Here is a 13,498-nt window from a genome sequence, read left to right as displayed (position 1 = left end):
ATCACGTGTTATAATAGGAAAACTTCTATTTATTTTATTCTAAATAAAATTTTCAAAATTTTCTAAAATCATTTCTATACAAGTTATATATTTTTATTCCCGTAAGTTGATTTCTATAATTATAGTAATTAATAATTCATGAATTTTGTTAATAACATAAATCAAAAAGTTTCTTGAACTACACTTAACCAAAAACAAAAAAAACAAGAAAGTTTTTATAAAAGTAAGCATATAAGAAAATATAACAGAATTTTCTATTACATTAATCACATTAATTTTAACATTTTAAGTACCTACCACAATCCTCCACATCTTTAAATATATACAAAACCAAAATAATTACTAAACAACTTTTCTATATTCTAACATGGAAAATTATTACAATACTTAAGTAAACAAACCCCCAGCCACTGGCAATGCTCATGTTTATACTTTTATATTTGTATTTTACGATTAAATTCTATACTTTCTAATAAACTGAAAGAGAATTAAAAATTCATCTATCAGCCACCTTTAGTCGAACCATAATTTCCGTTCTATAACCAAAAAAAAACCACTTAACTAATTTCTTAACATTCTATTAATATTAAGTGGAATGAATATTTTCAAATCCAAAAAAAAAAGTAGCAAATAAAAGAATTGTAAGAAAATTCCCAAATAACACAAACAAATTAATAAATAAATTTATTATTATTATTATAATCATATAGTAATCTAATAAATACACATACAAACCATATATTTAGGTATGGATAAATAGAAAATGTTCTATTTGCTATATTTTATAGTTCGCCTTCACTCTTGAACATATTATTATAGAAAATCAACTACTCAACAGTCAACAAAATAAAAATTATTGTGAATAATTTCTTGTGTTGTGAATTTTTTTGTTTTTCTTTGAATTTTCCAATACATCGAATATTTAACAAGCATAATAATAAGTTTCTTATTATTTTTTAAGAGAGTCCTTTTCTTCAACAACATTCACAAAAAAGAAAAAATATACAAAGAAAAGAAAAAAAATTAAATAAATAAATAATAAATATGAGTATAAGAGGAGGAAGGAAAGCAAAAAAAAAAAAATAAAGTTGGGTATAAACGAATGGTTTGTAAAGTAGCACTTTTCCCTTGAACATGTAAAAACATTGATCTATTAAATTACTGAAATTATTTTTATTGATATACTAAAATTTGTCAGTAATTGCATACGTTTAGGATGAACAATAGAAAAAACTTGAAAAAAAACTTGCAAAATTCAGTAATAGAGTGTTAATTCAGCAATTCACAATTTTAAGCTGAATTGTGTATTAATACCGTATTACTGTACAATTATGCAATTCACACCTATAAGCTGAATTGTGTTTTAATACCGTATTTCAATTCATCAATAGCAATTCACACTTATGAGCTGAATTATGTATTGACACCGTATTACTGCATGTTGCAAGTCAAGGAATATTAGCATAATGGTTAGCTTTGACTGAATTTTAAGGCCAAATAATTATATTTCTTAATAACATAAAATTTTCCGTCAGTTTTTTGCTTTTGTAAAATATGTCTCAAAAGCTTCCGGAACCAATTCCGGAAATATAACTATGGCGATTAAAACTCAAATTTTACGAATATCGTAAAAGATGATAACTTGGAAGGGGATGGAGATTGAAAAAAAAAACTTCTTCCAACGATGAAATAGACTAAAGAAAGTCTGCTAAAATTTCAGAACTCTATAACTAACCTTCTAGTAACGGACAGATGAACGGCCAGAATGAAAATTATAAAGTGTTTTTCATATTTTTTTTTTGAAAACCGCTAAAAACGAGAAATACAAATCAAAATAATAAACAATCTAACATTTTATATGAATCAAGAAAACAAGAACAAAGAAAACAAGAACAAGGAAAACAATATTTATTAATTCAATATTCAGGACATGTTCCTTGCGTTACTTATATACGAACACAAATACACGTAATTATTTATAAAAGAAAATACTTAAAATTGTTATATACTCGTACATATAGAAGTAATGTGTTGTTATGAACTATGACATGTAACATATAAATATGTATATTATTGTACATAATATAAATCGAAAATGGATTTGAAAAAAGTTCACCTCATATGTATAATAGTTTGATCGTTCTGATCTCGCAGTTATACTCGTATGTCATTATAATATTGTTATTGTTAACAAGGTAGATGTAACAACATAAGGACCATATAGAGTCAAAAATTTTCAGTCTCTTAATATTCATGAAAAATTTTTTTGTTTATTTTTCCGTATACATGATTTTTAAAGCATACAGAAATTATTATATTTTTATTATGGAGAAATAATAAGTTCAATGCCATTGTTCTTATGCATCTAGTCTAGTAAAATTAAATATTTCAATTTTATATGCTATTCCATTTAATTCCAAATATTTAAAGCAATTTTTTTGTTTGACCCCGTGTCGATGGAGTTTCCGTCTTTCGAATCCCTCAAGGTGCTAAGAGCAAAGACACAATTGATTTTTATAGGCAGTATATTTAAAATAAATTAAATTTCCATTCCGGATTATTTATATGTATACTATATATTTCATTTACGCGTAACAAGATTTTAAACTACATATTAGGGATGTAATAGGATACTCCGGTTATTCAGAATATAATGTTGTAAGAACTTAATTCGATCTATCAATTATATAGAATTTTTAATAATTTCAGTCGCCTGTTAATGTGATATAGCCATTTATTAAGTAATTTAGTACAATGATTTCAAGAAGTAGGTTCCCAATAAGTACGTATTCTTCTATATTATAATAATTCAAGGATATTTTTACTTTAAATGTCAAATAAGTCTAATAGGAAAACAAATAATTTTTAAAAATGCTAGATTTCATAAAAATTCACTGATTATTTTATTCATTTTCATTGATTTTCCACATTCAGAAGGATCAGCATGAATATCGGAGGGTTAAATATTTTCTTATACTCTCCATAATTAGGAAATAATTTCCATTTACAAAAATTTGTGTACATAACTAATATTATAATTAACCATTATATTCTAGTCATTTCCAATTCCAAAATTTTTTGAATACAGAAATTTAAGCTTTTATGACCAATATTGTTAAAGACTTAAATAGTTTCTTGTTTTTGTTCTATTCAATCCGGTCATTGCAAATTTTTAGAATTCTTCTGGTGTTGTTAGAAATTTTTCCGTTTTTTTTTTTTCATTTTCCACAACAAACTTATCAAATAATATATAATTCGACACACATACAACATAAACACATACAATAGTATAACAACTATTTTACTGCATCGCCACTGGTCATCTTTGAAACAAAAAAAAATATATTTAATTTTTTTTTTTCTTCTTTCTTTGTTCTCTATATAAAATTCTTTAACACAAAAAAGGACATTGAGTGCCATTAGGGATTTTTTTTTTTGTAACTTAGTGTTTTTTTTTCTCTTGTTTTGTTTCATGTTGTTGTTTTTGCCATTTCTTAAAGTTGTGCCCACAAAATTTTCTTTTCTTACCGTTTTTTTTTTGTTTTTTTCTTATTTTTTTCTATTATAATGGAAAATATCTATCATCAGATCTAAAATAAAATATAATATAGGTATAAAATATTTATTTGTTGAGGAAAAGGGTGATGAGAACAGCCTTATTTAGATATATAGAAAGAATATTTATATGAGGAACCCTAGAAACGTAAAAAAAAAATAAAATTATAACACAAAAAACAAAAAATCTATTATATTTGCAAAAAGGGGACCATAAATTTTAGTTTTCGATAGAAAAAATTTTCTTATATACAAAATATTTATTACAAATTGGATATTCATTTTTTTTTCCTATAATTTGTTTCAAATTTTTATTTTGTTGGTGTTATCGATTCACAGGCACAGATTATAAATGGTATAAAAGATTAGATTTATTTTTGTTTATTTTTCAAGATTATTTTAGTAAAGTTGAATTTTTTCGTATGAAATAGTTATTGTTTTTCTATCATAATTATTTTCTGTTTTATAGATTTTTTTTTTTAAAGATGAAGTGTAGAAATTTAGGAAAGGGATTCTAAATGTATAAATAGTTAGGCGTACTAGAACATATTAATCCAAAATTTAAAATATCGAATGTAAAATGAGATAAATTTTTTTTTAATATTTTAGCTTCTTTTCCACATTAACTGCCTCCCATGACAGATGTTATTCTATTTTTTAACGGTTTTGAAAGTAGATTGTGTTCTGGATAGCCTTTATTATACAATTTTTCCTATAAATCGTGTTTTAGGTAATGAAAACTTTATTCACCTCGAATATTGCTAATACAGAACCGCTTCTTTGAACTCCGGTTGAAAAATTTCACGACAATTTCCATGAAAAATTGCACGAAAATTTCCACGAAAAATTGCACGAAAAATTCCACGAAAATTTTCACGAAAAATTGCACGAAAAATTGCCCGAAAAACTTATGTTATATAAAAATATTCAATTAACACATTAAACATTGCTCAAATAATCACATTATTCACAAAACCTTAAAAATATGGTTTTCAGTTTAACGATTCAATTCTATTTTAACAAGTCAAATAAAATCATTAACTTTGAAAAACTAGAAAACAAAGTTTTCCCACAAAATCCTCCTTCTTTTATCTTTAAGTTTTTTTTTGTTATTAAGTGAATCTTAATGTTTTGCTTTTCGGGTATATTTTTATAATCACTGTAGTGTTAAAATTGTTAAAAACAAGTTTTCAATTTCACAAAAAATAAAACCCAATAATTAGTGGCATTCATTCTGAGATCTAAAATTTTGTTATTGTTAAAAGTTTTTCTCTGTTTTTTTTTTCTAGTAAAGGAATAACTAGTATAGAAAAACAAGAAATTTAATGAAAATTATTTTTAAATAAAAACTTTTCTATTTTGTTGCTTTATCCTTCAGAAAAATTTCATTTAAGTAACCATACTCAGGTGAAGATCCTCTCAAATTCACAATAATTATTATAGACTTTATTTAGAGTTTTTGTTTTATTTTATTAAAGAAGAACTGAATTAGCTCGGTATTTGTTTTTACATAAAAAAATAAGTTTTTTAAAAGTTCTAAATAAGTTTTATATTGTTTAAAATAAGGAAAAGGGGAAGAAACGGTGGAGCACTTATTGTGTGAATATAATGGTGCAGCACTTATTGGGCTAGCTGCAATACTGTAGTTAATCAGTATTCTAGATATACTGGTAATGTACAGATGGCAATGGGAATCACAAAATGCGCTATTGGTCGTTGTAAGAAGGGCCAGAGGGTTTCTGTCCACTATTGAAAAAAAAATGGAATTTGAATAAAACTGATTGAAATGTTAATATTGTTTGGTAGACTTAATGATTTAAACTTGTATAGCAATTTAGATACTTTATTAATATTTCTTGCAGTTTATAATTTAATGGTCAGATATAATTTAGTGGTCAGAGGGAATAATAAGAAAATAATGTTAGAAGGTGTTCCCTAACTATGCAGCGAAAATTCAATCAAACCTTTTTATTATAACCCTTAACTGAAATCTGGGGTTGGAAAATAATTCTTTGCAATATTGTTTGTCCGATAACTATTATATTAATAAATTTGTGTATTCTTTAACTACCAAAAATGTTTGGCCTTTAATTTATTCGGCATAAATGTGTAATTGTGACACATAAATTACTGGGGTCAAAATGGAGTAGCAAACTTGTGAAAAGAAATTTAAAAATAAATTGTGTGTTAGTAAGAATATTTTCAAAGGTGACGAGGAATTTTTAAATTTGTGGTCAAAAATAGTTCCAGAATTGTCTAACTTTCGTGATTATCTAAAATGCTCGATATCAGTTACGGCTTAAATGCATATTCAAATTATTAAATTTAAAGTGCTCATATTGAAATTTATGTTAAACTCTAAAAGTCTTAAAATATTTTCATGCACATATCATTAAAAATGAGGTCCGAAATTTTTCCTATAAAACTTCCAATTAAATTTCATTAATTTTCATTTTTCAACACAATAAATTAATTTTCCCATTCAGAAAGCAAAACTATGAGAAATTAATTTTATTATTATCAATATAATAATTATGTTATTAATAATTTATTATAGAAAATATTAAAATTAAAAATGAATACGAAAAACGTTTACAATGTTAAAAGAATTAATTAAAATTTTTTTATGTAAAATATTAAAAATGATTTTATAAAAGTCCTGCTGCAGTGCAACTATTTGAAGTGCAACAAAAAAAAAAGGACCAAAATTATACACAGAATACATAGATAGGCAAAAATACGAAAATCATAAAATTAAAAAACCCAAAAAATGGACAAACAATATGGAAAATCTAATTATCCGTGATAATACTCTTAATATAATATTAATCATTATCAGATTTTTAAAATGTTTTATTGAAAATCCAGACAGGATTTTTTTTTAATAATTAATATGCCTTTTGCATATATTATAAGCTATATTTCAACATTGTCTATATAGTAATAGTGTTGTGCAAAAAAAAATACATTAAAAGGTCAAGAGGTTGAAATTTCAACAATATTTGAGAAGATATGAGTATTTTATTGGAAAAACTATGCAAAAAAAGTTTTAAATTTCAATAAAATTACAAAATTTAGAAATTTAAATATATGAGAATTGAAATTCAGGCTATTGCAACCAATATTGAAATGTTATACAAAATAGCTGCACAGTAATATTGTCGAGTCAATGCCATTAATTGGCAAAATGAAAAATTTTTTAAAAAAATTTAATATTTACCCTATAACAATATCATTATTTCACATCATATTATTAAATTATTAAGTGTATTAATTTTGAAATCACATAAATTCGAATACATTGCATTTTAGAAAAACTTAATCAAATCTACCCAGTAAAATCCCAGTAAAATAATATTGGTTAGTTCTGAAATTCATATAAACGAATAGATTTCAAAAATATTTATAATATCAAATTTACGAGATATTCATTTCAATTTTACGTTATTTAATATTTTAATTAAGAAAGCAGTAGTTAAGGTACCAATTTTAGAATTCTGCTTATTACAATTTGAAAAATCTATATATTATCGTATTTAATTTAAAATAGACAATTGAATCTGATTAAAATTTACTTATATTAGGAGGAAACTTACTAACTAGTATTATCAATGCTGTCCTTAAATATTCAACAGCAATACTTATAAATATAGTTTGAATTTTAATATACCAATGTTATCGCACACAATATTAATGTGACTCTGACCGTAATTAATTTTACGGTCAGAATCGAAACAATATTGTCTATTATATTTACCTTCATACAGGAATCGACGATATTTATAATTAAATTAAAAATAGCAGTCTTAATTTACAATTTTTAATAATAAGTAAATCATAAAGGCAAAAATATCCGCCCAATTATTTTCAATAGAATAAGATAGAATTATTATTTCGAGAAAATAATAATTCTAAACGGCAACAATACAATTAATTGTAAAAATTTTCAATTTTATAACAATTAACAAATTTAAATTTCAAAAATTTCCTTTTCATAAAACCTTAAATTTAATACCACGCTGTATAATTTTAAAATTGTTTAATATTTTTCATTAATTATGTGAAGTAGCCATCCCTTCATTATTTTTATTTTATAATTTTTTACCTATATATACAAATATATATTTTTACCGCATATTTTTGACCATTTTCATGAATATATTGGTTTCCCAATTTCGTTATTACATTTATTTAAAAAAAATGAAAAGTAAAAAATAAACAAAATATGAAAAAGCAAAAAAATATTTTTACCTTAATGCAAACAATGTGGTTCAAAACCATTTTACACACATTATCAATATATTTTCATGATAAGTCTGTAATAAAAAGCGTATTGTAACTATAATAAATTTGCATAACACTAGGATGAGTTTTCAATCCAATAAGAATTATTATTATTTATTGTAATTTAATATTGCGACAAAATTTTAAAGGCCATAACAGAGATTTAAGAAAATCATGTGATCCAACGTTTGTGTGTAGGTCACAATTATAATATTATGTTTTAAGCTCAATTATTATAATGAATTGGATTAAGAACTTTTATATATAAACAAGGGAGCAAACACAATATGAACAAAAATTTAGTGGAAACCTATTATTTCTTTTATTGTACAGAAACTATATTGACCGTTATATTGAAAGATCAGACTAAAATTGGCTTATATTTCTAAATAAAAATAATGAAATGTGGGTTATAATTAAGTGACTGCGAGGCATTCACAACCTTACTCTATTTTGTCACTTGGAAAACTATTAAACACATGAGAACGTAAAAAAAAAATTATAGAGTAATCAAGCCCGAAATACCATCCATAAGAATAGAAGGTGCCAGAGATGATATGCAAAGTACTATTAAGATTCTCGAATATTTGTTTTTCAACAATTCGGTATTGTGTTTTGAATGGTTTATGCGACAGCTAATTACCCCACAGTATACTACAATCTTATACTTAAATTGTCACACAATTTTATATTTGAATACTTTAATTATACTCTTGACATATTAAAAATTTGAAGTTTACATATGAATTATATAAAAATAACATTGTATAACAGTTTAAAATTTAAACTGTTATACACTGTTATACACTGCAATTATAATTAATTATAAATGCAAATCAAAGCACTCTTTTAATTAAAAACAAACAGAGTTCTAAATTTAAAAAACAAAATTCTCACTTGCCCAATAAGTAAATGGCTGGATGTAAAAGCTATATTAAGAATATTCTGAACTAAAATCTACTTGTAGCAATACAATATTTAAAAAAATCCTGATTAATACTATATTTTAATGCTTCGTATATTAATAAAATTAAATGTACGTAGATATATAAACAAAAAGTAAAAAAAAAAAAAATAAAACAAAAAATCGAAACCAAATTAAAATTTTTCCCTCCATTTTATTTTTTTAACTGCAGTTTTTGTTTTCTCATTTCATTTTATTTTTTTATTCTTTTAATATTTTTAATTATTTTAACTTACATTATATTATTTTTTTTCATATATGTATAAGATTTTTTTCTCTTCCATTTATTCAATATTTACCCGAGACTTTCATTCATGTTATAAATTTTTTTCTTCTGATAGTTTTTTTTGTTTCTTTTTTATATCTTTCAGAATCAAATTATTGTAAAGTTGGTAATACAACGTACTCACATGGTGAAACGTTCAAATTGGATTGTAAAACACAATGTGTCTGCGAGGTAAGATATTTATCTTTTATTATATAAATTGTATTTACACACATGTACGTAATTTGCACGTAATACCCTTAATATATTAGTTTAACAATTATATATGTAATATATAATTAATATAACAGTGCTGCGTGAGGCATGTATAAAATTTTACATTGGTAAACTTTAATATGTGTTTATTAATTCCAATACGTTATCATTAATTCCACTACGTTATTAATTAATGTAAAATATTTTAGTATATCAGGCCGATTATTTTACAATATTTTCTATTAAAATTTTACTTTTAAAATTACAAACTCTTATAACTCTCAATTATTGATTTAAATTCAACCAGAAATTTAAATAGAAGTTTTCCCTTAAAAACCTTAAATATGGTTTACCTTCCAATATTGATTAAAGAATGGAACGCAAGCCGAACCCGGCTACATTTAGACATTGGCTTAATAGGCATTGGGACTTGAAAAAAATATGACAGAAAATGACATTCAGCTTTTTTAAGTTCTCAAGTTAACCAGCACAAGAAAGAAATGCGCCATGAACGTCTGAAATATTTATTTTTTTAGTAAAGTTCATTAAAATGTTCAAAAAAGAAGTATATTCAGAAATATCACAATAAATTGGAATTCTGCAAAATATAGGCATTGCCTTTAAAATTAAAGAAATCACGCAAAATACCTAGAAACTTTCCGGATTTTTTTGAAAAATTTGCTTTTTTAGCAGTTTGAGGCAACCGACTTATTTAAAATTATATTTTCAGACGGCTACCTCAGTCTACACCATATTATGTATCACTAAAAGGAGAAGTAAATATTAACATTGTATAACATTAATTTAAAAAATAACACGATACTTTTAATGGCATTAACGCAAATACAATAAGAAAAAAAAATCAAGAGAAATTTTAACTATGCTCTGCTCCCTTTATACTATGTGTTCTGTGTTTTCTCTTCATTTATCTATACATTTACATATGCAGTACAATGTATAACGTTATTATATATGAACAGCAATCCTGTAATGTATTTTTTTATATTAACTTATTTACATGTGTAAATAAAAAGTAGAAGTTTATTTTATACACACATTTACAATACATTCAAGAGAGTTTGTTAGCATAATATTGTTCATATATGTATGTACCTTAACATGGGCAAATGGAATTTCCATAAATGTGTACAAGTAATACTGTTTAGTATATACAAAATTGGTCTAGGTATAATATGAATGTAGAGAGTACATTAAACTTTGTTAAAGAAAATTGTTGGTATGCAAAAGCTCGAACTAAATTTTTTTTATTACAAAATGACAAGATGCTTATTAATTGCAATAAAATTGTTATTCCAGAAAACGGTATTAATGAAATTAATGAATGTGATATGACAATACAATAACAGTTCTATGATAGTAGAATATTTAAGTGTATTATTTAAGTTAAGTAATGAATTAAATATGTTTAATCAAATTTAAAAATATCTAAAAGTTACCTATGCTTTACCTATAGTATTAAAGCTTCTCGTGCAAGTCATGAATTTCTTATTTGAAATTACTGAATTGAAATATAATATTTACCAAAATTCGCTCTGAAAGTAATCGTTATGGATGAAGAAAACTTTGAAATGAGCAACAGAACCAAAAATAATAAATAGAGGGTGGGTTTTCATTCAAAAAATATTATCATGCTTTCTATATTAAGCAAAAAATTTTCTTTTCTTTTATTTAAAAATTCAAAAAATTCACTTTCCAAGGGTATACTACGAGTACTAATGCTTTCAATTATTCGAATTTGCTTTTAAAATTGCTAGTACCCAAATCTAAAAATTTTACACAATTTCTAAAGAATTTCACCTAAATTACTTAAAGCTCACCCAACAAACTGTAAAGAAATTAATTTTAAAATATAAAATTCTTAAAAAATAAAAATGCATAGCTGTAATAAAATTTTTAAAAAGTTTATTAAAAAGATTTTTAAGTAAAATAAATTTATTTTTTTCTGGAATTTTGAATGTTTTTTTTTATTTTTTTATATACAAAATAAAATTCTACATTCCATAAAACCCATATTAGAAAACATTTCTACAAAAAAAGAAAATCTGATATGATCAACACATAACCGACCCCAACGTATATTGTCTAGTCTTACAGAAGATTATGAAAATGCGTTTTGAACACTTCTTTCCAATTTACAGAAAGTTAGTAAGCTTTTAATCAATATAACTAGAAAAATTGGCTCTTTGTAGTGCTTTACTTTGTGCCACAACAATCGTCCAGATTGGTTGATTATTTCTCTTTATATGCGCGAAAATGTCGGCCAGCAAAAACGTCCAGTTCTCGAGATCTGATATATCCGTTAAAAGTTTCGGTGTTAGAGCCGAAATTAACATACATTTACAATTTTATCGAAATTGGTTCAGCCGAACTGAAATACATGGGTGTACACAAAGACCGACAGACAGACCGACAGATAGAAGGACCGACAGACCGATAGACCGACAGACCGACAAACCGACAAACCGACAAACCGACAGACCGACAAACCCACAGATCGACAGACAAACTTCTCTCTAAAAAATAGTTTCTTTACGCTTCCTTACTTTGGAGAAATTCGTTTCCACCGAAAATTTGACATCCAAAATTTGATACCATCACATAACCTCCCTTATTGTATGCAATACGATCAGTAAAAATAGAAAAGAATATTTTTTAATTGCTTAAATTTTTTCTTGGTCTCTTAGTTTTAATACCACTCTAGTTATACATAAAATGTAACAGACAACCACAAAACACAATCATAATAAAGTTGGTGTTCATTTTATAAATTGTTTTTAATTTTTATTTTTGTTTTTTCTTTTAGTTTTTTACATTATAATCCTTATAAATTAATTGAAATAAAAAAGAAATGTTTATAAAATTTTTTACGTAATTGCCATTTAAATTTTGTTTTTTTTGTTTTCATATTATTTACCAGAATGGCAGACATGCATGTTCATCATTGTGTCCAAAGGAACAATTACCAGCTCCAGAGGATACAGAATCATGTAGATCACCAAGACTAGTTGAAGTGCCTGGTCATTGTTGTAAAATGTGGCTATGTGAAAAACCAACAGCTGACGGTAAGAATTTGATTTTTTTTCTATGTATGTATGTAGGTATATATCTTAAATAATATAACAGAAAATTTTATTTAACAAATTATAATAGGATTTAAATTTAATGACGAAATATTATAGGTATTAATAGTAGTAGTAATAGTGAGAAAGGGGGCGAAGCCCATTGTCAACCCTTCTCAATACATAAAAACTCTTAAAACCACTGGGTATCTTTCATAAATCAATGCAATTCACCACGGATTTTCTCGGAAACAACTCAAAATCGCCCAACTAGAACGGGTTCAAATATATCCTTATCTTCCTCATTGGTTGGGAGCACTTGCAGACTGCATAGTGTATGTCCTGACATGAATGTTTCAAAGATCATTTTGCTTGTTAATAGATTTAAAATGAGTTCTTGCTAAAGTACTTACCAATTTTTCTATAATAAGAACTCTAAGATTTTCGAATTTTCTAAAAATGATAAATAAAGTAAAAGTTAGAAATTTTCACCTTAAATATTTCTCTTTTCTTGCTAAATTTCTTGAGGACTTGATAATTTTTATTGAATTATAGATGGTACTTACTAGGTTATTGTAAAGTGTTTTCGCTCTTTCTTAATACCTTTATCTTTCAATGTCCAATTAGATTTATAATGAATTTCATATAATTCTTTATTAACTTCATTTTAACAATGAATTATTGAAAATCTTTTATGTAATCTTATAAATTTTCAGATATGAAAACTAATAAACTCAATCCTGACAAATAAAATTTTGAAAATTGTTCAATGAGATATTAAAAAAAATAACAACAGAAAAAATGCTGTCCCTTGTAACTGTCATGTGCTTTTATATAAATTTCTTGATAGTTTTTTTTATAAATAATATACAAGTCATACATATTTAATGTACTATTTAACACAATACACGTATTTTGTTTATTATATTTAATTTTTCAAGATTCCCAAATGGAATTCTATTTCATCTGACACTTGAATGGAATGCAACCCTTGGAATTGTATAAAATAATATTTTATTCTTATCTTTTCTACTTCTCTTTGGCTTTGTTTTAGTTAGTAGAAAACATTCTCTTAATATATGAGACAACAGGTACTTTCAACCGCAGGTGAAAAGTACAGTCCACATTCGGAAA

The 13,498-nt window shown here is 24.9% G+C and overlaps 1 protein-coding gene across 1 annotated transcript in view; it reads left to right on the top strand.

Annotated features, from left to right (window-relative positions):
* Positions 1-13,498, top strand: part of LOC129608954 (GATA zinc finger domain-containing protein 14) — a 106,014-nt gene that overhangs the window by 34,795 nt on the left and 57,721 nt on the right. The window contains exons 3-4 of the mRNA XM_055520761.1: positions 9,175-9,260; positions 12,223-12,367. Of these exons, the coding sequence (XP_055376736.1) occupies positions 9,175-9,260; positions 12,223-12,367 (231 nt within the window). The remainder of the gene's footprint in view (positions 1-9,174; positions 9,261-12,222; positions 12,368-13,498) is intronic.

The sequence above is a fragment of the Condylostylus longicornis genome, unplaced genomic scaffold, assembly GCF_029603195.1.
Source record: "Condylostylus longicornis isolate FDR11 unplaced genomic scaffold, ASM2960319v2 ptg000038l, whole genome shotgun sequence".
NCBI classification, from domain to species: domain Eukaryota; kingdom Metazoa; phylum Arthropoda; class Insecta; order Diptera; family Dolichopodidae; genus Condylostylus; species Condylostylus longicornis.
Note: the sequence above shows the minus strand (reverse complement) of the source record. Positions and strands in the feature narration are given on the sequence as shown.